General features: G+C 41.2%; 1 protein-coding gene across 5 annotated transcripts in view; it reads left to right on the top strand.

Moving 5' to 3' along the window:
• Positions 1-25,856, top strand: part of WAPL (WAPL cohesin release factor) — a 127,004-nt gene that overhangs the window by 51,509 nt on the left and 49,639 nt on the right. For all 5 annotated transcript variants that reach the window (XM_073353327.2, XM_073353329.2, XM_073353330.2 and 2 more), the window contains exons 3-4: positions 8,618-9,661; positions 16,444-16,562. In XM_073353327.2, the coding sequence (XP_073209428.1) occupies positions 8,618-9,661; positions 16,444-16,562 (1,163 nt within the window). The remainder of the gene's footprint in view (positions 1-8,617; positions 9,662-16,443; positions 16,563-25,856) is intronic.

Consider the following 25,856-nt stretch of genomic DNA (forward strand, 5'->3'; position numbering starts at 1 on the left):
ATAAATGAGCGTACCCCAAAGTAACTGGCAAATCTGGTAACACCATCTAGGTTGTATTTCCCTAGTTTGTTAATGAAAAGGATATGCGAGACAGGATTAACCTTACCATGGTGTCTGGCTTTCGATGGTAGCCAAAGGAAGAAAGTGCTGCTTTGATGGGCATGGTGAGAAGATGGATATAAAGGGTTCTTCTCTTTATATGTGCATCTAAAGTCATTCTCCTTGATAGACAGGAACAAGCTGCTTCTTTGTCTTGATCGAATATGATGCCAGGCAGGGTTGTTGCTGACCCAAATTATGAAACCTGGTAATGTCAGCAACATCAAGCATGTTGAAGAAAAGAACCATCTACTTCCCTTGCATCTGCAGGAATACATCCTTGCAAGATGATCAATGTTATCAAGACCACTTTTAATGTCATTGTAGTGGAGAATTGTGGGGTTTTTGTCTCCTGTAGTCTTGGCATGATGCATTGTCAAATGCATAATTACCGATTTTTGTCCTTTGGAATTTAGGAAACCAGAGTGAGTGGCCAAGGAAAACCAAACACTGATGAGTTTTTCCCTGCTGTGATGAGGTTGCATCTTACTGGGTATATCTGGCTTTTTTTATTGGATTGTTCCTGCATAGGTTAAACTTTCGTTGAGTAGATCTTCAGCAAGCTGAATACTGGTGAAGTTATTCCCAGCTATGGTTATTCCAGTTCTTTAACAGGGCTAAACGCGGACTCCTCATTGTCTGAAAACAAACTTGATGAGCAATCAATGGAATTATAGTCTTCCTTCTCAGAGCAACTCTTGACATGATCTGGCACAAAGTCACTATCATCTAATATGTTTTCAACATACGGCAACATACGTTGAGACTTGCAAATCACTTTTATAAGGTCAGAAGCAGAATGTTGTGCCTGTTCGCCATCTTAGATTGCACAACACACACAATCCACTCAAGTGCCTCTTGAGTCTGCAATGTTTGGAGCATAACAGTTAGACAGAAAATCCCCTCAAGAACGTTAGGCCAATAAAACCATCTGTTTTCATACCTAACAAGACCAGACTTCAAAGGATCAGCGTCTGTGGAATACCTTCTACCTTGCTTTATGTAGCAGCCACTGTCATTGCAATCTATTGTCAATTTAGCATATGCTAACTATTACAATATAAGATACTCCCTATCAGTAAATGTGTACATAGAATTACTAAAAATACAGGATAACAGAACATCTTTGGGTTCATTGGAATCCCACATACTTCTTTGATACAGGAAAAAATGTTTTATGCTAAATTAGATTATTTTTTGGCCAACTGTGTACCTGTACCTATATGACTGTCCCACAAAATAGCATGGTTGAGGGGCACTAGTTCATGAGACACAGCTACATATATGTTCATTGGATACAATATTACCCCAGAAATGTGGATGAGGGCTAAATCAGGGTTATGTTAAATATCATTTTTTAAGACAAGACTTGCTAATTCTAAGCACTTAATTTATTTCTTTGAGTCACACACCCCGCTAAATTGAGAGAATGTTAAGGTTGCAAATCAAGCACTGGAAAGTTAGAAAATGCTAGAATTAAAGTTGCTTGTGCAACCATAATTCAACCCTTGTATATGTATGGATTATTGTGGTGTTTAATTAACATGCTCACATCTCTTTTCTATGCTTTTACAGACTGCACACCACTCAGGCCTCCCCTGAATACAAAACAATTGATTTTTCTCATAGGCTTTTCTGAGGCACTCACTACTGTAATGATCAAGTGCTTCACAAACATTAAATTATTTCCACTACAGTCAAGTTTGATGCTAGTGCCATTTTACAACGGGGATCTGAGGCACGAAGACTCAAGTCAAGTTTCCACCAATTTGAGCCAAGGACATGATTTTTTTTCAGAGTATTTAGCATGCTATTGCTCTTCTTTTTTTTTTTAAATGTTGAAAGCGCAGCTCTCTGAACAGTTCTTGCAGTGAGTAATCTGCACCTCTTTAGATCAGAGACTAGGGTCACAAGTTGCACAGCAGCCTTAATTCTGGCTTTTCTTAATTTTTGAATGCTTGACTTTGTGACCTTAATATTCTTTTAATATAAATTTTGTGTATAGTATCCTAACCTTTAGAAAAAGCAAACTGAAATATCAAATTCCATGATGAAAAAGCAAACTGAAATAGCAAGTTTCATTATGTAGATATGTGAGCTCCATTGACATACAGCTGAGTCATCAGCAGGTGTGGAACCTTTGGATCCACCACACACATCTCGGCTGGTTGAGCTAATGGAGTCATTGATAGTAATTGTAAATTGGACCAGCACAAGAAGGGGGTGAGAGAGACACTTTGCTAGTGGGTTACATAGATATTTGCTGACAGCAGTGGAATAGTGAGATCTTAAGTTCCGTTCCAGACTCTTGTGCTCTCATCCCCTCCAGCCTAACCCAGTTCTCTACCCCGCTCCCTTCTATTTCTCATCTGATCAGTCTTCTCTACTTCTGGCCTTAAGCTCATTGTCCCAACATACTCCCACCAGCACTGTTCACACACAAACCCCATCTTCCCTCAGGCCTAGATCTTGTCCTCTTGGCATTCAGTTCAGGCTTCTTCTGCCTCCTTGATGTCTGGGCACCAGTAGGGAAAGCATTAGAGCCCAGGTGAGTCTTCTTGCCCCCACTTCCTGTCTCTGGTGCCACAGTAGTCCACAGTTGGGAGCAACAATTGTGAGGATAATCCTGCTCAGCCTGTGCATCGCCAGTATATAGTATGCCCAGTCACTCTAGCGGTGATGCTTGTGTAATCTGATCGGTATGCAAGAGCTGTGTGGTCATTGCAGATGGATTTTTTTGAGTTTTGCTTCCAAACTCTTATCAAGATTCTACTAAGCATATATCGGTTTTTCCCCCCATAAGGATCATTTATGGCAGTTATGAGAATAACAAAATGTACTCCTTGACTCCGGAGATACTCCCTTGTCAGATTTCAAGTCCTCGTCCAAAAGCATGAAGCTACTACGGTTTCTGAACAAAACGGCTGTACATATTTTTTTAACATGGACAAAACCATGTATATGCTACTAATCTCATTATCTGTCATGTCTAAATTATTTGCCAAAACTTTCAGAAATATTCAGCCAGAGACATACCCCCACCCTTGCAGATTTCAGCTTGAATGGCTAAAGTTTGGCAAGTTAGGAGCAACTGATAGTCCTGAGGGAATTCTGCTCCAAAAAATTAAAAATTCTGTTTAAAAAAAAATGCTGCACACAATATTTTAAAATTCTGCAAATTTCTGCATATTTTGTCAATAAATCAATATGGAAGCTCCAGCGTGGCAGTGGGGAGCACAGACCACTGGCTGCATGGAGGTGGGTGATCACCCTGCAGCCCCTCCTCCAGACACAGACTTGGCAGTGAGGCTGCACTCAACTTTGACACAGTGCAAGGGCTGGGCCTCCCCAAAAACACCTTGGGACCGTGCACCGCCAGGCCAACCAAGATAGCAAGCAAGAGTTCAGAGTGTCACGCGCAAGCCCAGCCCTGGCTCCTTATACAGGAGTCAGGCAGGCTCAGCCTGGCAGGATCCAAGTGTGGAGAGGCTTAGGGTGCGGGGATCCAGGTATGGAGTGAGAGGGTTCTGTGTGGGGTAATCTGGGTGCAGGCAGCATAGTGGCGGTTCTGGGTGTATGGGGGATCTGGATGCACAGGGGCTTATGGGGGGGGGGGGTTCCTCAGTGCAAGGGGAATAGCACTTGGCAGGGGGGTCCAGTGAAGGTGGCTGGGGCTCAGCAGGGGGAGTCTGGATATCTGGGGCTCATTGGAGGGCTCTGGGTGCTGGGGGAGTGGTGTGTGGTGGAGTGGGAGTACGGGGGGCTCATCAGAGTGGTTCAGGTGCAGGGACTCCGCAGTGGTTTACCTCTCTACCGGCTGCAGTAGGTGTGCAAAACGACATGCCCGCACTGCTGGGAAGGGGCGTGTGACCGCTTTCGCAGCTTCCCTTTGCTTCCTTGTCAGAAGTCATTTTTCTGCGGGGAAGCAAAGAAATCTGCAGGAAACATGAATTCTGCGTGCGTACAATGGTGCAGAATTCCCCCCCAGGAGTAAACTGAAAACAAGGTCTTCTAATGGGAAGTGTTGAGCAACCTTAACCAACAGGTGGCAGAATATAGCTGTCAGTGACTATCCCATGAGTAAAAATGCTATAATACAGAACTGTCTAAATATAATTGCGGTGGCTCTCTGTCTTTCCAGTGATGTGGAAAAAATGGTCTTTGCAGCAGTTAGGATGGGATCACGGGCAGGCTCTGGTGTACCAAGGTGAGGAGCCACTTACAAGAAAACCTCTTTGGGGAATTCCTTTTAATTAATATTAGGGTGGGGGAGGCTTCATGTTGAGAGCCTGTGCTCTGAAATCTGAGGCCTATCTGAAGTTACTCTTCCTATCTGGAAAGTACAGTAGAACCTCAGACACCTCAGGAATGGAGCTTGTACATAATTCTGAAATGTTTGTAACTCTGAACTAAGCGCAACTCTGGCTCCAGCAGTTCATGCTCCAGGCCAGGTTCCAGAGGTAGCTAGGCAGCTTCGTTGCAGGTGGCGGCTTTCCTGGCCGGCCAAGCTTGTGCTCCTCTCCTGGCAGGGAAACGAGGGGGTGGTAGTGGAAACAGTGCATCCCCCTTCTGTTGGGGAGGGGGGTGAAAACAGTGCCTTCCCACTAGCCAGAGTGTGTGTTTAAAACAGCACCCATGGCTTACAGGAAATCTCACATTGAGTCCCTAGTTTTGTATGGCTCTGGAGGAAAGAATGCTTTTGGTTGAGGACCCCCATCTTGGAAGTTTAGTTCTGAAATTTTTTCAGTACTTATTACAAATATGTAATGTACTAATTCCTGCCTCTTTTATTAGCTACCCCTTTGTCTGCTTGTCATAAATATTTTCTTTGTTTCTAATTTACAAAATGCAAACATTTTAACTTTACACGACCATGTGGTCTAGACCTGCGGTTCTCAACCTTTAGCAACTCAAGGACCCCCATTTTGATTTAAAAATTTTCAGGGACCCTCAAGCCCCTCTGCTCAGCTCCAGGCCCCGCCCCCACTCCACCCTTTCCCCCAAAACCCCGTCCTCACCCCACCTCTTCCAACTCACTGCATCCCCCCTTCCTCAGTCACTCACTCTGCCCAACCCTCACTCACTTTCCTAGGCTGGGGCAGGCGATTGGGGTGTAGGGTGAGGACTCGGAGGGAGTTTGGCTGCAGGAGGGGGTGCAGGCTCTGGGAGGGAGTTGGGGTCGGGGTGTGGTAGAGGGTGCAGGCTCCAGCTGGAATGTGCTTATCTTGGGTGGCTCCTGGAAGCCACTGGCACATCTCTCTGGCAGCAGCTCCTAAGCGGAAGGATCAGGGGGTCTCCATGCTCCCGCAGCTCCCATTGGCTGCAGTTCTTGGCCAATGGGAGCTGCAGAGTCGGCACTGGGGCGGGGACAGTGTGCAGAGATTTTGTGCCCCCCAGGAGCTGCAGGGGCATGTTTCTGGGAGTGGCGCGGAGCCAGGGCAGGTAGGGAGCCTACCTTAACCCGACTGGACTTACGGTGCCTAAAGATCTCCCGGTTTGGCTTCAGTAGCCTCCGGGAGATATAGGGAGGGGGAGGAGTTGTTCAGTGAGGCCTGTGAACCCCTTGGAGTCCCTCAGGGATTCCCAGGGGTCCACAGACCCCAGTTTGAGAAATGCTGGTCTAGACCATCTAGGTAAGGACTAGGAGGTTTTCTATCATTGATCAATTCAAACACTTAAAAATGAAGTTCTCAAGCAACTTAAAGTTGAAGTAAGGTTGAGCAGATATACTACTTTTCTTCTTGGAAAAACACCTTGAAAAATTCAGCTTTGGAAAACCTGTAAAACCAAAGTTAAGGTTTCACTTAAAACAACCCTTCCGTCCCCACAGAAGAACCAGAAGCTTTGACCCACTTATATGCTAAGAGCATCAGAATTCATCAGTGACTTGAGAATTAACAACAAATCTTTCTAGAAAATACCTTCTTCTTAATCTTATACTGCAAGTATCATTGAAATCAGAGAGAAATGATAAATTTCTTTTTAAGTTGACAGTATTTTACAAAGGATGTATGAAGGGAAAGACAAGCTGAAGACGAGTGGTTGGAAGCAGTGTATGAAGATATAAGGTTGACCCTGCCTTTACTACATCTGTGTTCGTCATTGGAAACCCTGAAGTCCAAAGAGAGCTCCACATACATCAAACTATAGATTTCTTATATCTTTCATTTGAGCAGATTTAATACTAATCTTTTAAGGAAAGTCCAGTTGACCTGAATTTTTTACAAGAGTATTTTAAAAGTTTGATTTTTATTCTATGAATATCTTGGATTTTTAATAGGAATTCAAGTGGGTTTAGTTTAATCACAATCTAGGCTACTTTAGTCTTATGGCACTGTGGTTAGTTAACACTATTGCACAGTTCAGACCTCTTTTCAACTAGGTGACCTTTATCATAGTCTAAATCCAAAATATGGAGCAGTGCACCATAAATAGTAGATTAATTCAAAAGTAGAAAATGTACAAAGGTTTTAATACTGTTGTTTTGTTCCTCTTCTGTGCCGTGTTGTCTCATTTCCTCTTGCTCCTTGCAATATGCCCCCCTCTTGCTTGCAGCTGCCCAGATTTACTCCTTTGTCCCCACCCTTGTTAATGCTCATCATCCCCTTTGAAGCAAAACCTTGCCATGCCCACAATTTTGTTCCAGCATCTTCATCAGCTCCTTAGGTTAATTTTATGTTAAAGTAACCAGGAGTGAGAAGCTGGCTGAATACTGATTTTTATAGTGCGATCACAGTTTTCTCACGGTGACTGAAAGAACACTGCAAATCTTCAGAAAACAAGGGTTTCAGTAAAATATGGACCTGCTCCGGAAGCTTTCAAATGTATAGTTCTGGGGCATAGAGTGCATCCTGTTCATATGTCCAGTACTACTCTAGGCAACTCATGTTTCAGCTTCACAGACTGTAAAATGGAGAGAATACATTTCTCAGAGGAGTGTAGAAACAAAATTATGAATGTTCTTCTATAGAACTTGAAATCTAAAGGCATTTAATATACTAAGTATCGCTTCTATCAGAATTTGAATTAACTGCAGTTATGTGTATGCTATTGTATTATAAAGTGAAAGCTTGTATTTGATCAAACTGGGAGGAGGAGGGGAAATAGTATATTAGGAAGATTATGGCCACAGGTGCCCTACTATAATTATAACTTGGCAGTTCTTTAACCAAAAGTAACTTTCTTTCTTCTCCCACTTCATTACAATATCACTTAAAGGCTACAGCCACGATTGGAGCCTCATTTTGCTCGGCTTTACCATACATAGAGCTTGTCCACACTTCAGAGAGCATGTATCATAAACAAGATGTTAACTAATACAAAATTTGTCACACCTCAACATTCAGTGTAGACAAAGACTGTTTGTGTGTGTTTTGAATAGTGTCATCTGGTCAGTGTTAAGTCTAGGACCCAACATATCTTCTCATGTATTTTAAATTCTCTTCAAGATACATAGAGGTGAATTCCTATAATCAAAGTTTAAACTTCTGAAGAACAAATTATGAATCTTCTCTTGTTTATCTTCATGGAGTTGGATGAAGGTGGTTTTTTGTAACATTGTTAGAAACTCCTCTAGGATTGTTCCCTTTCTCTACTCTTAATCCCTTATTTATCTTCATAAGATAGTTCAGTGGTATATGGACAGAAACATGTTCATGTGCAAAACTAAGTTGATTCGACAGTAGAACCTCTGGTACGAACACCTCTGGAATGGAGCTTGTTCTTAACTCTGAACAAAACATGATGGTGTTTCTTTCAAAAGTTTACAACTGAACATTGACTTAATACAGCTTTGAAACTTTAATATGCAGAAGAAAAATGCTGCTTTCCTTTTGTTTATTTATTTTTTAGCAGTTTGTTTAATATAGCACTGTACTGTATTTTCCTTTTTTGTCTCTGCTGCTCCCTGATTATGTACTTCCGGTTCCAAATGAGGTGTGTTGTTGACTCGTCAGTTCATAACTCTGGTGTTTGTAATTCTGAGGTTCTACTGTAAATGAAATTCTGTTTCTAATGTTTGAGTTTAGTTTAATTTAAAATAGTGAGATTGAGCATTCATCGTTAACTGTGTTTAACTTGATTTATTACTGATTTTCCTTTTTTTCTTTAGGTTGTAGAAATGGTTGAGTAGTTACAAAGAGGATTTTTAAACATTGTTTTAATTACAAGAGCCTTAGGCAGAGAGCTAACCTTGAAGTTGGCAAAATTATTCTATTAGGAAACTGCTCATTAGATCAGTGTCATGGGGAAAGGATTTTGCTGCAGAAAAACGGAAAAGTTTGTATATATGTATGTTTAAGTTCTGAAATATATTTTAAATCTTAAGTTTGCTTTAAATTCTTACAAATCAATTTTTGGATAATTTCATTGAGACTATTACTTTTTTTATGTGCCAGTGAGCATTGAGAATTCTCTCTGTTGAACTGAGACAAGTCTGATTTAAGGTAGTATTGGAGTTGATGGTTATAACATGGCTCTATTTGTATTACTTATATTAATTTCCCTCTTTTTTTTGTAGATAAAATACAGAATTTTAGTGACGATAATAAGAACAGTCACTTCATCTACAAGAATGCCGAAGACAGTAGTGAAACCAATGCTGAAACCACAGACATTTCTGGGTACAACATAGAAACCAAGGACTTTCTTGACTCTTGGGACTCCCGTATTGGGAAAAGCTCAGACTCTCTATCAGAAATATCTCAGACTAAGGGGCCATTAAGAACTCATTTGTATGAATGGGAGGATGAAGTTGAAGACTCCACAACTGGAGAGTATATGTTAGATTTTGATAGTGAACATTTCTCAGAAATTAAGAACAAGGATGAAGAGTTTGATAAAGAAGATATGGAAAATCCAAAGGAAGCCATTAGTGAAGAACTTGTGCAAACTGTTCTTAGGCCAAGCAACTGCAGGACATATTGTAGATCCAACAAGGCAAAACAGGGGACAACAAATTTTGATAAGCTAATGGATGGCAGTAGTCAGTCTTTATCCAAAGCAAATAATGAATCAAATAATGATGGTGTGAACCCAGCAAGAAAAGCTGTTTTGAGTAGTGGGACCAGTTTTAGAGGGACAGTTGGGCGTACTAGAGACTACACTGTTCTCCATCCATCTTGCTTGTCAGTTTGTAATGTTACTATACAGGATACAATGGAACGTATTGACGAATTCACTACAGCAGCTCCTACTGACTTGGGAGAGGCTGGACGTCTAAGAAAGAAAGCAGACATTGCTACTACCAAGACTACAACTAGGTTTCGACCTAGCAATACAAAATCCAAAAAGGATGTCAAACTGGAGTTTTTTGGGTTTGAAGACCATGATGAGGGTGGGGGAGATGAAGGAGGCTCTAAAAGCTCTGGACGCTCCAATTATAAAATTAAATACTTTGGGTTTGATGACTTGAGTGAAAGTGAGGATGATGAAGATGACTGGCAGTTAGCAGAAAGGAAATCTAACAAAAAACGAAATAGAACAGCACCATCTTCCTCATTTCAGTCCAGTTCTGATGGCAATGAGAATTTTTCCCAGGACACCCAGTTGAGCACTAATGCAGGTAAGCAATATTCTTCTGGATTTGATAAGATTTCAAGGCTTAAGTCTACTTAATTTTTAATTGTTGTAACCTAATTATGATATCCTTAAGATTCTTAATCTCTTGAATTACCTGATTCAGCTGCAAGTTATTGGACTCGAGGCAAAATGTTCTGGGTAAAATTCTGTGGCCTGTGCTACACAGGAGGTCCATTTAAATGGTCACTACTGGACTTAAAATTTATGAATCTAGGTTCAAATTTTGAGCTCCGAACCAAAAAACTTGAATTTTCTTGTTCTTTCCTCCTACCAGACTCATGCTACATTGAGAAATAAGGGAGGGAGACTTGAGGGAGTAGTAAGGGAAGGTCCTTAGTATCAACAGCTTGTTTTTTTCATGTTTGAGCAATCTGTTCAGATCATCCTACTGGAGATCAAAGGGCTCATGCTTCTGTTCCCAGTTTCTGTGCCTGAGCTGGTATCTCCCTTTTCCCCACATACAAAAAAAAAATAGTTTCATTGTTTGTGTTATGATTTGGAGAGCACTCCCTGGTGTCGGTCATTTTTTGAAAACCAGGCTGTCTCTGTGATAGTCTATGGCCTCATCTGATGAACAAGCTTAAATTCGTCAAGCTTAAAGTTTTTTGCTGATAGGTTGAAAAATTCCAAAGACATGGACAATCAGATGCACCCTTACTGTTTAGACAGCCCTCAGAAAAGGAGGACTCATCCACAGAATATAATCAAGGGATGTTATTTCATCTCTCTTAAAAATAGACTTTGACAGAATGAGAAGCACAGTTGAGATCTGACATGTTTCAGAAAGCTTGGCATCCGGCAGACCCTAAGACATTTATATGCATTTTCCAGAACTCAGAGCAGTTAGCCTTTTCCTTCCTGAATCTTCAGGGTCATAATCTCCTAGAGATGTCAAACATTTTAGCAAATGTGGGTGGGAGTGGAGTGTCTTTCACCTCCAACCCACAGAAGGAGACAACATAAGATCCCAGAACCCTTGGAATTTCACAAGAATTTGGTTTAGTTTTTCCTTCAAGCACTAAATATGAACTGCACTGCTTAGCACTATCATCTTATAAAGATATTAACTCTAATGCCTAGTGTTACTTTGTGAGCTTTAGCACTTCCATTACTGATCATTTTAGTAGAGAGAAGCAGATGGGAGTGAATCCCAGTGGGACATGGGAACTGAATATTGTTACAGGGAATGAAATGCAGAGGGAAGAATATAAGGGAGATAAACAGGAAGGTGAAAGAGGAAGAAAGATAGGACCACTGGTGTTTCTGCCCTAAAGGTGAACATATTTTGCCACTGATAAAGAATAAGGTACTGGGGGAAAATGTCCTTTTACTGCATAAAGGCTCTATTCCATCCTGTCTTGGTGCAAAACTCCCATTGGCATCAGTGAGAGTTTAAATACTACCATCAGTTCACAGCAGTGTTGAATTTATACCCAAGTTTACAGCATATTTAAAAATGGAATCTGGCTCAATACAGAACCCATGCAACACCTCTGCCATGCTCCAACTTGGTTCCTGATCTGTCTAAACATATATCCCATTGTTTTTGTAAGACGTCAAACAAAAATCTGTGGCAAATTACAGAACCCTAGAAAATATTCTTAGAATAACATTTAGGCTAAGTGGAAATGCACTATTCCTTTCAATTTATTCTGAATGTTGACAGATGGGAAGAAAAAAGCTTACATTCAGTCAAACAAATTTAAAGGTTTCTAAAATTCCTCCTACCTTAAATCAGATTTCCAGTGTACAAAAGACTATAAGCAGGCCATATTATTCCAAAAAGGATTCAAAGTGAATCAGAAAGTTCCCTGAATCAAGTCCCTTCCAGATGTTACTCTTGTTCACCTGTGTACCTGAAGAATTGGTCCACCTAAGGGCAAAAACACAAAAAGGGATAAAAATCTTCCAGGCTCCAAATTCTTGTCTTTTCCATAGCAACATTTTCCAAACCCTGAGGCACTCCACAGTTGCTCTAAGCCTGGAATCTTGTATCTGTGCTTTCACTCCCAAATAAGAATTCCCTTGTGTCCAGGTCTTCAGTTGCAGCCCAAAATAGTCTGATTAAAAGGCAGTCTAACATCAGGATGGAGAAAAACTTTTTCACTCCTGTCATAAATATAAAGGGAAGGGTAACCACCTTTCTGTATACAGTGCTATAAAATCCCTCCTGGCTAGAGGCAACATCCTGTTACCTGTAAAGGGTTAAGAAGCTCAGCTAACCTGGCTGGCACCTGACCCAAAGGACCAATAAGGGGACAAGATACTTTCAAATCGTAGGGGGAGGGGGGAGAAAGGCTTTTGTTTGTGCTCGTTGTTTGTTCTCTCTTGGGACTGAGGGGGGCCAGACAGAAATCCATCTTCTCCAACCCATCCTAATCCAAGTCTCCAGTATTGCAACCAGTATAGGTAAACCAGGCAAGGCGGATTAGTTTCTTTTGTTTTATGTGAATGTTCCCTGTGTTAAGAGGGAGGTTTATTCCTGTTTTCTGTCACTTTAAGGTTTTGCCCAGAGAGGGAGCCTCTGTGTTATGAATCTAAATACCCTGTAAAGTATTTTCCATCCTGATTTTGCAGAGGTGATTCTTTTGCCTTTTCTTTAATTACAATTCTTCCTTAAGAACCTGATGGATTTTTTCATTGTTCTTAAGATCCAAGGGTTTGGGTCTGTGTTCACCTGTACAAATTGGTGAGGATGATTATCAAGCCTTCCCCAGGAAGGGGGGTGTAGGGCTTGGGGGGATATTTTGGGGAAAGAAGTCTCCAAGTGATCTCTTTCCGTGTTCTTTGTTTAAAATCCTTGGTGGTGGCAGCATACTGTTCAAGGTCAAGGCAAAGTTTGTACCTTGGGGAAGCTTTTAACCGAAGCTGGTAAGAATAAGCTTAGGGGGTCTTTCATGCGGGTCCCCACATCTGTACCCTAGAGTGGGGAAGGAACCCTGACAACTCCCAACTGCAGTCCTACAAAATTGCAAAACAAAGATACTACCTGACTAACTTCCCCTACAAGAAAGTAAGCAAATTGTTTGCATCTACTAGAACCAAAACTCCACTACGTTAAAAAACAAACAAAACCCCAACAATATTTCAGTGGCCAAAGTACAACATGATTCTGTCAAGGCTGTGCACAGAAAATGCTGAATACCAGGACAGACTGGCTACACAGGTTGAAAATCAAAGGGAATGGTCTCTCAACCAAGAAGAATTTCAATTAATCACAAGGATAGGCAGGCCTTAATCAAGGAGCATTTCAGATTCTGAGATTAAGAGTAAAATGAAACTAAGTATGCTGTAGAAAACGATGAAAATGATGCCTATTCTATTCATTTTCTTCTGTCCTTCCCAAGGTCCTACAAAAGAAAAATTCTTAGGTTTTGGAAGTTCTAATCCTGCTACAGCAGTATTTTTCAATTTTTATTTTCCATATTTTGTAAGAGTTCCCCTTTATAGATCCTTTTTTCTCTTTCCCCATACTCCAGTTTCCCAATTATCTTATGAAAATTTGTCTATTGCAGTGGTCCTGCAGACCACCAAAAAAATAAGAGAAACACACTTTCACAGGATTTAGGAAGACACGCTTTTCCCCGGGACAGTTCTCCAAGGAAGTGTGAGGGAAACAGCCTATGAAAATAGACCTTACGTAACATTAAAATCATACATTATAAATATGTTTCTACGTGAGATGCTTTGAAGAAACTTCCTTCTATCAAGATGAAACTTCAGGAAATAAGCTGTTTGACCGATAGTCCAGTTCTAAATGTTACTGTAAAGTTGTAATCTTCCTCTAAAACAGGAAAATTATTGCAAATTTGTTCAATTAAAAAATAAAATTTGTTGCTTGCTGGGTGGGTGGTTGCTAAGGATTTTTTTAAATACTGACTTTTCCATAAATTGGTCACCAATCGCTTCAAGACCTTTTACCTTCAGAACATTGTCAGCTTTCTCAGAGATTGTTTCATGGCTAGGTGTTTGATATTTGGAGCTTGGGGGGGCGCGGGTGTCCAGTCTCTGGTTTATAAAACCCTGAATATTTTTAAAATTAATATCTAAGATGAGACTTTTCCTGGGTAAAGATGACCTAATTTAAATTTGATTTGGATGGTTCCAAGATAGGCATTGTGCCTGATTTGTCTGAAGACCTGGGGGAGAGGTGATGCGCTACTAAATAAACAGTTTGCAAACTATAAGAACTAAGGGCAGAGCAAAGGAAGTTTTTTGCCTTTGGTGTCAAATGACCTGCGGAAAGTCGGACATTTCTTAAACCCTAAACTTGGTCACCTTGGGAAAAGGAAGTTGAGACATCAATAAACGTGTGATATTTTTGCAGTGCACAGCTAAAATAATTCATAATGTGAGTCTGATTTGTGTAACACACTGTATACATGCACAGTTTTAGATATTGAATATAGATAGTCGGGTGTCAGAAATGTAGAGTAACTTTCAGTGGACGGATCAGAAAAAGTTTCCTTATATTTGCTGACACTGACAGGCACTAGCTTGGTGGGCTCCCCGAATACTATCAAATTAAGTCATCTTGAAGTGTGGGGTGAAAAAAATCACAAATTTCAAAATGCTCATAATGGAGCACCAATACAAAACTAATATGCTGGATTTTTGATAATTGGAGAAAGGGATCTGAAATGCAGAGCAGTCAGTTTTTCTTGCTGTTCAACTAAATGCAGTTTGAAGCTACGTTGGATCTTTAAGATGACCTAATTTGGCAGTACTTGTCTTGCTTTTGAATGTTAGATTGTGGGATTACCGAAGAAATTGACACGATTTCAGATCCATTTACTGGTTATGTAATTTCACAGAGAAGGTAAGAAGGCCTGACCATAATAAAAAGCCTTACATATCTTATCATGGAATGCTGCTGCATGAAATCCAGTGCATGCTCGGTGAGCCAGCCATAGCAGCAGCACTGCAGGCTTCATGCCCACTTTTTTGTTTCTATGACTGTAGCTATGATTTGTCACTTGTTAGGCAATTGTACAGTTTTTTAATGGCACATTAGGCACATTGATTCCCTTGGGCTACTACTAAATTTTTAGATTTTGGATTATTACCCCATAATGAAAGCATATTATATTACTGTAGGACTTTGATCTCTAGTCTAGAACTGTTTCAAATAAAATTACGTTTAAAGAAACTATTGTATGTATCAACCTAACAATTTTCAAATTGTAACAAAAAGCATCTGAAAATGTTAATGGTTTCTACAGGCATAATGAGTTCAGATACCTGTACTGTGAAAAACATGTTGCCTAGTGTTCAATATTTGTTGGTGTGTGGGTGTGGAAAAGCAAAAATAACTTTATAGAGCAACTGATCTAGCATGTACATGTATTACAGTTCTAAAATATGGGTAGCTCACTAGGAGTACACCCATGATCAGTTTTTGTTTTGTTTTTTATTTAAACATGAGTTTAATTTTGCGTTGCGTTCCTGCCTCCACTTCCCAAATAAAGTTTGTGATAACATCTGAGTAGCACCAAATCAAAGAACATGCAGACTAGTTTCCAAGCCTTTATGCTTAGGACCCTGCAACACAAATGAAAATTATTTTCTCCTGTCGACTCCATCTTGGAGAGAAGGCAGGGTCACATGAATTAATTTTGGAGATCTACAACCAAAACTTTGAGTACCAGAGGGATCTGGGCAGCAGAGACTGGATGTACTGAAAAGAGAACCCCTGGGACCACTGCCAACTGGTTCCTTTCATCTGCAAACTACTCACCTATTTCCAGCAAGGTATATATTAAGTGGGAATGCCACTAGAAATAGTTAAAAGATTCAAAAGTATATCCACTATACTTCTAATATTTACATTCCTCTCAGAAGTGAGGTATGAACATAAATTTGTACAAAGGTGAATTTAATTAAAGCAATTTTATACAAAGCTTCAGACTGATGACTAACTTATAAAGTTGCATGATCCTGAGGTGTGAGATTACTATACAGTACATACCTGTGCCAAAAAAGCTGTCAATATAAAAGGCCACTGTCAGTTTTAAGGTCTGGTGTGTGAACTCTGAGGGCTGGAAATGGTCACTCTTAATCCAGTAGTATACATTTTTGTTTCCAACCTTTACCCATTACAAGGTAATGTACTTTAAAAACATTGACTTCCATCTTGATTTACTCCATTTCTTTTCCAATATAACTTCCATTTATCTTGTGAAATATTAGATTTATAAAGAACTTAGTTCTGCTATCCTAGCAACCAGTTAAAAACAGTATAAATTCTTTCAAGATCAGTTAACCTTTTCAAGTATAGATCTTGAGCGAGTGTTTGGGTAGAAATTTGATTTCTCAAGCTATAACAAGTATAAACTAAAACCTTAACATCAGGTTTTTGGCAAATGTTTAAATGCTGCATTGTCGTCTCGAGCAATTTCAAAAAATAATTGTAAATTTGAGAATGTCATTAGCTAACCTAAAAGAAGGACTTGTGGCACCTGAGAGACTAACAAATTTATTTGAGCATAAGCTTTCGTGAGCTACAGCTCACCACTGAATGCATCCGATGAAGTGAGCTGTAGCTCACGAAAGCTTATGCTCAAATAAATTTGTTAGTCTCTAAGGTGCCACAAGTCCTCCTTTTCTTTTTGCGGATACAGGCTAACACGGCTTCTACTCTGAAACCTATCATTAACTAATCTATAATTTCAGCACCTAAAAATGTAGCAGATTAGATACAAGAACAGAATTTTGTGGAAAGTGGCTGACTGTTAGAATATCTTTTCATTATATTTACCTTTACAGATCTACTAGATTTTTCAGAGGATTCATCTGGTGTGCCTGAAGGCAATAAGAAGTCCACAAATAAACAAGGCGATAAATCTAAAGAAAATACCAGGAAGATTTTTAGTGGGCCAAAGAGGGTAAGTGGTAATACTTTCTTATTTTATTCAGCGCTGTAGAGTTGAGGCTCTTGTAGTATATATATCTCTGTTATCCCAGGGTACTCAGTTATTTTTTGTCAATGTCCAAATTTCTTTGTCAAGGTCCAGACTCTAGAGAAAATAGCAAAATATTATAATCATGATAATAAGTAAATAAAGAGGTTTCGGGGTCTGTTCAGAAGTGTCTAGTGGTCTGCTTATTGATTACCTCTGTCTTATCCCATTTGATATGGATGCAATATTTAACCCATCTTAAAATTATTATAAAGCACCCAGGACTATTCAGTTAATAAACGGTTTGATTACCTGGATATTCTGGCACTCTTTTTTGAGGTCTTTTCCGCCCCTGGATTGATGTGTCACTGTGTTTGTTTTAATCGACTTGCTTCAACTTTAATATTACAATTGGCACCTGGAAGCCAAATCTGTATTTAAGAGTACAAAACTGTTTCCATTATAATGCCATTTTTCATGTACTCATGGCTTAAGATTTTTAGTTTTTGGGTGGCAATCTTCCATGCTTGATTGTTGCTTAAAGATATTCTTCCATTTCAGAAGGCTACAGCAAAACTTTAGTGTTATGGGTTTTGGGGAGTGGAGAAGAGAATATGCTTTCCCTGTTGGTGTGTGTATATTTAAAAAAGAAATAATAATTCTAGTCTTGATTTTCAGATCAGGGCTACAGAAATCAGGACAGAAGCTTGGAATGTGGCATAGATATAGTCCTCATTGTTTCCTGTTTCATTTGTGTGTTTGAGTTTTATTTGTCATTTCATGGAAAAATGACTACTCAGAATTCTTAGTAGGGATCTTGTCTTCTAGCAGAATCTAATAAAACCCAGATCCTTTTGCAATGCTGTGTAAGTTTTTCTTGTCTGGTCAGTTAGTGTATTGAGTATTTGGTTTTTGAAAATACACCTGGAATGGGGCTCACCTGTATGAATAGATGAGAGTTTGTAGCTTCCATTAAATGAAGGGTCCCATATCTCCTGACTGTCCAAGGTGTCTCTTTCTAAGGCCTAGATCTGTTGCCATGTGCTTTTTTTTTTTCCTTCTCCCTTTTTCTTTTTCCTGAAGAGTTCCTATTATATTAATAGAAATGTTGGGCTGGAAGGAACCTCAAGAGGTCAACTAGTCGACCCCGCCCCCCACCCCTGCCACCCACCCCCTCATGAGGTAGGACCTAGTATACTTAGACCATCCCTGACAGGTGTTTATCTAACCTGTTGTTAAAAGTCTCCACTGACTGGGATTCCACAACCTCCCATGGTAACCCTATTTCAGTATTTAACTATTGTTTATAGTTGGAAAGTTTGTCCTAATATCTAACCTAAATCTCCCTGGCTGCTGATTAAGCCTAATACTACATTTTCAGTGAACATAGAGAACAATTGATTACCATTTTCTTTATAACAGTCTGTAACATATTTGAAAAGTATTTATCAGGTCACCACCTCAGTCTCCTTTTTTTCAAGACTAAGCATACCTAGTTTTTAACCTTTCCTCAGAGGCCAGGTTTTCTAAAATTTTTATCATATTTGTTGCTCTTCTCTGAGCCTTTTTTTCAGCTGCACCACATTAACTGCTTGTATTCAATGTGTGCTCAACTATAATCTCCAGATTCTTTTCAGCAATACTACTGCCTACACAGTTGTTCCTCATTTTGTACCTGTGCATTTGATTTTTTTCTTCCCAAATGTGTTGTGAACTTGTCTTCATTGAATTTCATTTTGTTGATTTCACACCAGTTCTCCCAATTTGTCAAGGTCACTTTGAATTCTGATCCTGTCCCCCCTCTCAACTGCTTGCAACCTCTCCTATCTTGGTGTCATCTGCAAATTTTGTAAGCATACTCTCCACTCCATTATCCAAGTCATTAGTGAAAATATTGGATAGTACCTGATCCAGAACAGATCCCTGTGGAGTCTATTGGATACATTCCCCCCAGTTTAACAGCAAACCATTGATAACTACTCCTTAAGTATAGTCTTTCGACTAGTTGTGCACCCACCTTTATATTAATTTTTAGAGCTCATTTCCGTAGTTTGATTATGAGACTGCTATATGGGACTGTCAGAAGCCTTGGTGAAGTTAATGTATATCACATCTGCTATTTCTCTGCCCTCTCCCATTCACTATACCGGTAACCCTGTCAAAGAAGGAAACTAGCTTCTTTTAGCATGATTTGTTCTTGACACATCCATACTAGCTATTACTTAAACATTATCCTCTATAATGCTTACAAATTGATTGTTTAATAACTTGTTCCAGTATCTTTCCAGGTTTAGAAGTTAGGCTGACTGGTATATAATTTCCCTGGGTCCTCTTTGTTCCCCTTTTAAAAAATAAGTACTATGTTTGCAGTTCTTCGGTTGTCTGGGTCCTCACCCATCATCCACAAGTTGTTGAAGATAATTGTTAACAGTTCAGATATTTGCTTCATTAAGTGTAGAATCATGGTTCGACATGATTTGTTCTTGACAAATCCATGCTAACTGTTACTTATCACCTTATTTTCTAGTTTGTTTGAGGTCATCTGAGACTATATCAAAAGCCTTACTAAAGTCAAGATATACTACATCTTCCGCTTCCCCCATCCACAAGGCTTGTTACCCTGTTCTTGATAAATCATGCTGACTGTTACTTATCACCTTATGATCTTCTAGGTGTTTGCCTGAGAATGAATTCCATCAGACCCTACTGATTTGAAAATATTTAACTTACGTAAATATTCTTTCACATGTTCTTTCCCTAATCTGTCTTTGTTTCCTTCCCCCTTGTTAATATTAACATCATGTTTGTGCGAAGCATCTGGTCACAATTAAACTTTTTATTGAAGACTGAAGCAAAATAGGCATTAAACACCTCAGCATTCTTGGTGTCGTCCATTACTAGTCGTCCTTTCATGCTAAGGAGTAGATTATTTGTGCAAATGTTCTCTATAGCTAAAAGCTTATTTTTCAGCAGTGTTGATGCATACTTTTTTCTTTTATTTTTTTAAAAAACAACTGTGAAGAACTGCCTTTTTTCTAAGTGGCTGCCATTTCCTATTCGCAGTAGGACTGAGGCCACTGACTCTCCTTAGTTAATAGGCCCTTCTTAAAACTAACCCCACTCCTGTTTTTAGTTGGAGTGAGGGCACAGGTTGTTCTTAGCAGAGAGAGTCACAGCTTCCATTCACCTATTCCTCTTAGATTTCTGACAGGATTGGAGAGCCTCCGTCTGAGGGTAGCTTGATTCCTCTCATTGAGGAAAAACAGGGTTGTGGCAATTTTTAAAGCAGGGAGAAACTGGAGTTTATCCAAAGATTTTATTCTTACGCCTCAACTGACAAATTTATGAAAAAAAATATTTGTCTTCATGGGCTACCCACTACCCCAGATGTGCTCAATAAGGAGCACAGGAGACAGCAAACCTGGGAAGGAAGTACACACAAGGGAATGTGGAGAGCAAGAAGGACTGGAAAGCTGGAGTACATGCACAGCTACGTTGCACTGCTCCATAGTGGTATAAAGCAGCCAGAGCATAGTGGTGAATCTGTCCCTAAAAGTTAAGTTAAATTAAATTATTGGATATTGCATAACTTCATTAGAAATACTGCATGGTAACATTCCCTTGTGGCTTCTTGTTTACTGTCGGTATATGTTTTCTTAATTACAATTTGAATTTTTTTAAAAGTAATTTAAAAAATGCTCAACAAGTACATTGAGTGAGTACCTATCAGTAATTTAGGGTAGAATACATTACAGGGATGTTGTAAATGTATTGTGTTTATAAAACCCAGGTAATTTAGAGTCAGGAATAAATTAAATAGAAATCCATAATTTTAAAGTATGGAAACAACCGTTTATGCTGACTCCCTCCATAACCACCATGGTATCACTACTCATAGACTCTGACTTTAAGGTCAGAAGGACTATCATGATCATCTAGTTTGACCTCCTGCACATTGCAGGTCGCAGAACACTACATGCCCACTCCTATAGTTCGAATGAATTTCCTACTACCATTGCATTTCCTACTACCATTGCATTGTAATACCTTAGAGCAGGGGTCGGCAACCTTTTAGAAGTGGTGTGCCGAGTCTTCATTTATTCACTTTAATTTAAGGTTTCGCGTGCCAATACCACATTTTAATGTTTTTTTAGAAGGTCTCGCTCTATAAGTCTATATATTATATAGCTAAACTATTGTCGTATGTAAACAAGGTTTTCAAAATGTTTAAACTTCATTTAAAATTAAATTAAAATGCTGATCTTACACCGCCGGCCTGCTCAGCCTGTTGCCAGCCTGGCCATTCACCTAGGCCGGCAGCGAGCTGGCAAGGGGCCGGCAGCCAGAACCCCAGACGGGCAGTGGGCTGAGCGGCTCAGCCCACTGCCGCTCAGTCTGCTGCCGGTCTGGGGTTCCATCCGCTGGCTCCTGCCAGCCTGGGTCCCGGCTGCCGGCCCCGCTCAGCCGGCTGCCGGTCTGGGGTCCCAGCCCTGCTCACATAGTCGGTACCTACCTTCTCCCTGATTCTAGCCATTCTCTTCCGGTCTCTGCACTGAGATGAGGGTGGGAGTGCACTGAGACTAGGGTTGGGGGTGAAGGAGCAGGTTGGGGTGCAGGGTCTGACCAGGAGCTAGAATCAGGGAGGGGGCTCAGGGTTGGGGCAGGAGGTTTGGGTGTGGAGCGCTTATCTGGGCGGCTCCCATTTGGTGCGAGAGGTGCAGGTGGGAATGTAGGGTGTGCGTGTGCAGGAGCTCCCGTTTGGTGCTCGGGGCTGGGGGTATGTGAGGAGGGTACAGGAGTCAGGGCAGGGGGCTGGGTATGTGTGGGGGATGCCGGAGTCAGGGCTGGGGTTGGGGGGTGTGTGTGTGCAGGGGTCAGGGCACGGGGCGGGGGGTGTGTGTGCAGGGGTGAGGGCAGAGGGCTGGGTGTGTGTGAGGAGGGTGCAGGGAGAGGTCTAGGAGGGTGCAGGGGTCAGGGCAGAGGTCTAGGAGGGTGCAGGGGGCTGGGGTGTGTGTGAGGGGATGCAGGAGTCAGGGCAGAGGGCTGGGGGTGTGGGGGTGCTCCCAGCTCCCATGTGCTCATGGCTGGAGGGGACAAGCCCTGATTCCACCCCCCTCCCCAAGGTCCCGGAGCAGAGAGCGTGCTGTGGTTCTGCTTTTCTCTCTCCCACTTCGTAGCAAGGGCCATTGGCTGATCGGGCCGCAGGGAGAGAGAAGAGGAGGGACAGGAACCCAGCATGCCAGGGGAAGAGGTGCGGGGAGGGGGAAGCTTGCCTGCCCCGCAAGGAGAGAGCGGTGGGCGGGGAGGTGGAAAAGAGCAGGCCAGCGGGGCAGGAATTTTAATGGCACGCTGCTGTCTGCTGGGGTCCAGCAGACAGCAGCGTGCCATTAAAAATTGGCTCGCGTGCCGTCTTTGGGACGTGTGCCATAGGTTGCCGACCCCTGCCTTAGAGTAATGCTACCAATTTGGTTATTGCATGGTGTCATGAAAAAGCTTATAGTGTTTGTTTTGAGGACAATTGTATCTCTAATGTATTTTACCTTAAATTACTGAAATGTACACATAATCTTAACTCCATTTTAATGTAACTTTAATGTAATATAAGGATCTCAGCACTGAGCCTGAGTAACAAACTGACATATAAAAACTTGTAAAATTTCACCTATGCTGTCAAGATTATAGTTTCAGCAAGAAAACTGTAGTGTGACAAATATAAAAAATGATGATTTGTACAATAAAATGACACTTTAGAAGTGGTTCTTTCCAGAAGACATGTTTCTTCTCAGGTTCACCAGCATTTAGATCACTGGATGGTTTTGTTTTGTTTAGCTTCTATTAATACCTTAGGAAATTGATGAGCAAAGTCTGAGGGACAGGTTTGAAGTGTGTTTACCATGTACCCCTACATTGGCTATAAACATTAACTCTTTCAAATGAAAAACTGTATATCTAAAAATGAAACTTAGTGGTGCTTCATGAAATAGTTACATTTAGAAGCAGTGCTTACGTTTTTACTGAATTTCAGAATTTAACTACATTATATCTGGTATCTAGATAGTTAAGTTCAGTGAAATCTGTCCAGTGTACCTTGTTTGGAATACAGTAGCATTAAGGTATGCTATGTGGTTTACCAACAAGGCACACTTCCTGTACTTGGGCTGTCATGGTACAACAGGGATGGTAGTATATTAGTTTAGGTGGAATATATAAGCCCAAAGTGTCAAAGATGTTAGCATAACTCTGAAACTGTCCAACATTAAAGAGTTTTAAACAAGGTTTGGAGTTTGGCATACAGAGAGACTTTGGATTGTGTAGTTCCGTGGCAAATGCACTAAAAAAATTTATGCTAAAGTTTGGAAATTTGTTAATTAGTATACCCAAGAGAAAAGGAGCTAAAGTCATGAAGCACTTCAAAACTGAAATAAGTTTTGGCTAAGTTTTTAAATAATCATTCTGTCAAAGTCTTTTGTTTAAACTAGAGGATATCAGCTAGAGTACCATATATACTCGTTCATTAGCCAGTTCGTTTATAAGCCGACCCCCCAATATGGATAGGTAAAAATAGTAAAAACCGTATGACCCTTTCATAAGCCGACCCTATATTTTAGGGGTTGGCAAGCTTTGGCTCCTGGCCCATTAGGGTAAGCTGCTGGCGGGTCGGGATGTTTTGTTTACCTGGAGTGTCTGCAGACATGGAGCCCCATAGCTCCCAGTGGCCTTGGTTCGCCGCCACTTCCCACAGCTCCCATTTGCAGGGAACGGTAAATTGCAGCTGCAGGGAACTGAGGTGCTCCATGCCTGCAGACGTTCCAGGTAAACAAAACAGTGTATTAGATATTCAATTCAATGATTTCACAGAGTTTAAAATCGATAAATTTTGGTGCAGACCTGTTTATAAGCTGACCCCCGCTCTTCGATGCGTCACTTTTTTACCAAAAATATTTGACTTATGAACGAGTATATACAGGTTTGTTCGGTTTTTTTGAAAACCTGGTGTGAAGCAAAGGGATGGTTTTTTGTTATTCAGTTCCAAGATTTGAAGAGTGCCTCCTTTTCCTGGTTTTGACAAACCGACACAAGGGGAAGAAGAGACAGGAGAGCAAAGGTTGGGGAAATACAGTGTTGGTTGATGGCAGAATTCTGGATGCTGGTCAGTCACAAATGGATACTCTGAGGTGACAGGTCATCCATGACAGCAATTGCCCTGCTTCAGACTTATCTTCCAGTCTGGAATGTGCAACGTTGTCTGGCTGGTCCCTAGGATGGCCAGAGCTAAATGTGCCATCTCATCTCATTGTGTTGATGATGTATGGTACAGTTGACCTCAGGATCAAATGGAAAGCTGTGAGATAGTGGACAGGAGGAAAGATAGTGGAGCAGAAAAGAACACACTGATGCAGCAGTGAAAGCCAGACTTCCAATGATGTAGTGACTTCTGTGATCCGTGGGAGAAAGATGAAGTCTCGGGTGCAGAGTCCTATCAGCCTTCCCCCTCCTGGAATCCCTCAAAGTCCCACCCATCAAAGTCTCTTTAAGGGCTGATGGGCGGAATAGTCCATCCTCTCCTTTTGTTCTTGAATTAGGCCTAATTTCGGACAATGCAAGTTTGATCTGTTAATTTCTGATCCCTTACTTTTCTTGTTAACACAGTCCTTGAGTTACATTGGTAAAGCCTTTTTGTTTGGACTAACTTAGTCTTTGTTTTTCATTCTTACTGATTTTATAATCAATGTTATGTAATAGGCCAAGTTGGACTTACCTTTTCCAGTTACCATTTTTTCTTACGTGAGACTGGACCATTTCATAAACTTCCACCAACTTCCCCACATTAAACTCATAACTGAGGTAGGCCTACTAGTCCCCAGTTATCACAACAGTTGAAAAAATGGATACTGTGATTGGCCATCTGTGCATACTCTGTTTATAAACTGCAGCCAAATGTCCATCTACTTGTCCACTGTTGTTTGGCTTACTTCTTGTATATGTCAAAGTGAGTACGTGAAGAGTGGCTTGAATGTGGAGAAGAGCATGGACTTGTAGACCAGTTCAGAAGGGCATTCAGGAAGAAGGAAACAGCATGGAAAAGTGCTGAGACTGTTTCATTCATAAGCTTCTCATACAACTTTGTGGCTGGTATTAGAGTGAAGAGAACATCATGATGTTAGAACTTGGAACCTGAACTTCTGAGTAGCTCCTTCCGTGACGATCCTTGCAGAAGCAAGTTTTTGTTAGGTGGTCTGGGTAGGGGGATGCCTCCCTAGGGAGAAATTATGGTTAGTCGAGTACTGGTTCCTGTATGTATTCTACCATGGATGTTCATGCATCTGAGATGGGAAGACTTTTGCTAATAGTTTCTCTTGGTCAGCACCTCTGTCCCTCCTCACCTCATGCTCTGAACCGAGGACATAGAGTGGTACAGACCTCTCCAGTTGCCACATGGTCTGAGGCTCAACCCTCCAGTGTCCAGTGATCCCCCTTAAACTTTGAATCTATAAATATTCTAAAATAAGCTAATTAGGTATTAGTTAGATTTCAGACTGCCTCCCTTCTGGTATGGGACTCAGATTATGTCCACGATTTCAGGCTTAAAGAGCTGTCTCCTGCCCCCAATCCTTCCCAGTCATCTATGACCATCAGATATGCCCGTGCATCCTTGGAAAAGTTCATGTTTCCACTGAGTGCCATATCTGTGGCTCCTTGCCCAGCCAAACCCAGCAAGCATGGGAACAGAAATTTGGAAAACATCCAGTGAAGAATGCTTTGAGGTCCCAGTCCAATCTAGGTCAGGCAAACTCTATGTACCCCAGGCAGAGGCATCCGAGCATTCTGCCCAGCACCACTACCTCAGATATAGGGGCAAGCAAAGGCAGAACGAAGGACTCCCCTTTCCAAGCTCGCTGTGAGGGTAAAAAGCTCTCTCAAAAGTCTAAAGAGAAATCGCCCTCCAGAACCACCTTGAAGATGAGGTCTGCTTTCGTGACGCCTAAGTCTGGTGACTCTTTGCATCAGGTTCCAATGAAGCAAAAGAGAAGTGGTCTCCAAAATGTAGGGTGTGTGTCCCCTGGGGGGGAGGGGTGTGTGGCGGGCCAGCCCGCACAGGGAGGGAGGTAGGGAGGGAGAACCCCCCAGCCCTGCTTTGGCCTCAGCTCTGCTCTGCCCCCAGGCATGGCCCCAGCCCTGCACCCAGTCACAGCCCTGACTGAGGCCTGGTCGTGGCTCTGCTCCCAGCCCTAACACCCAGCTGCAGGACCAAACCACAGCTCCGTTCCCGACCCCAAC

Source organism: Lepidochelys kempii, chromosome 7, assembly GCF_965140285.1.
Source record: "Lepidochelys kempii isolate rLepKem1 chromosome 7, rLepKem1.hap1, whole genome shotgun sequence".
NCBI classification, from domain to species: Eukaryota; Metazoa; Chordata; order Testudines; family Cheloniidae; genus Lepidochelys; species Lepidochelys kempii.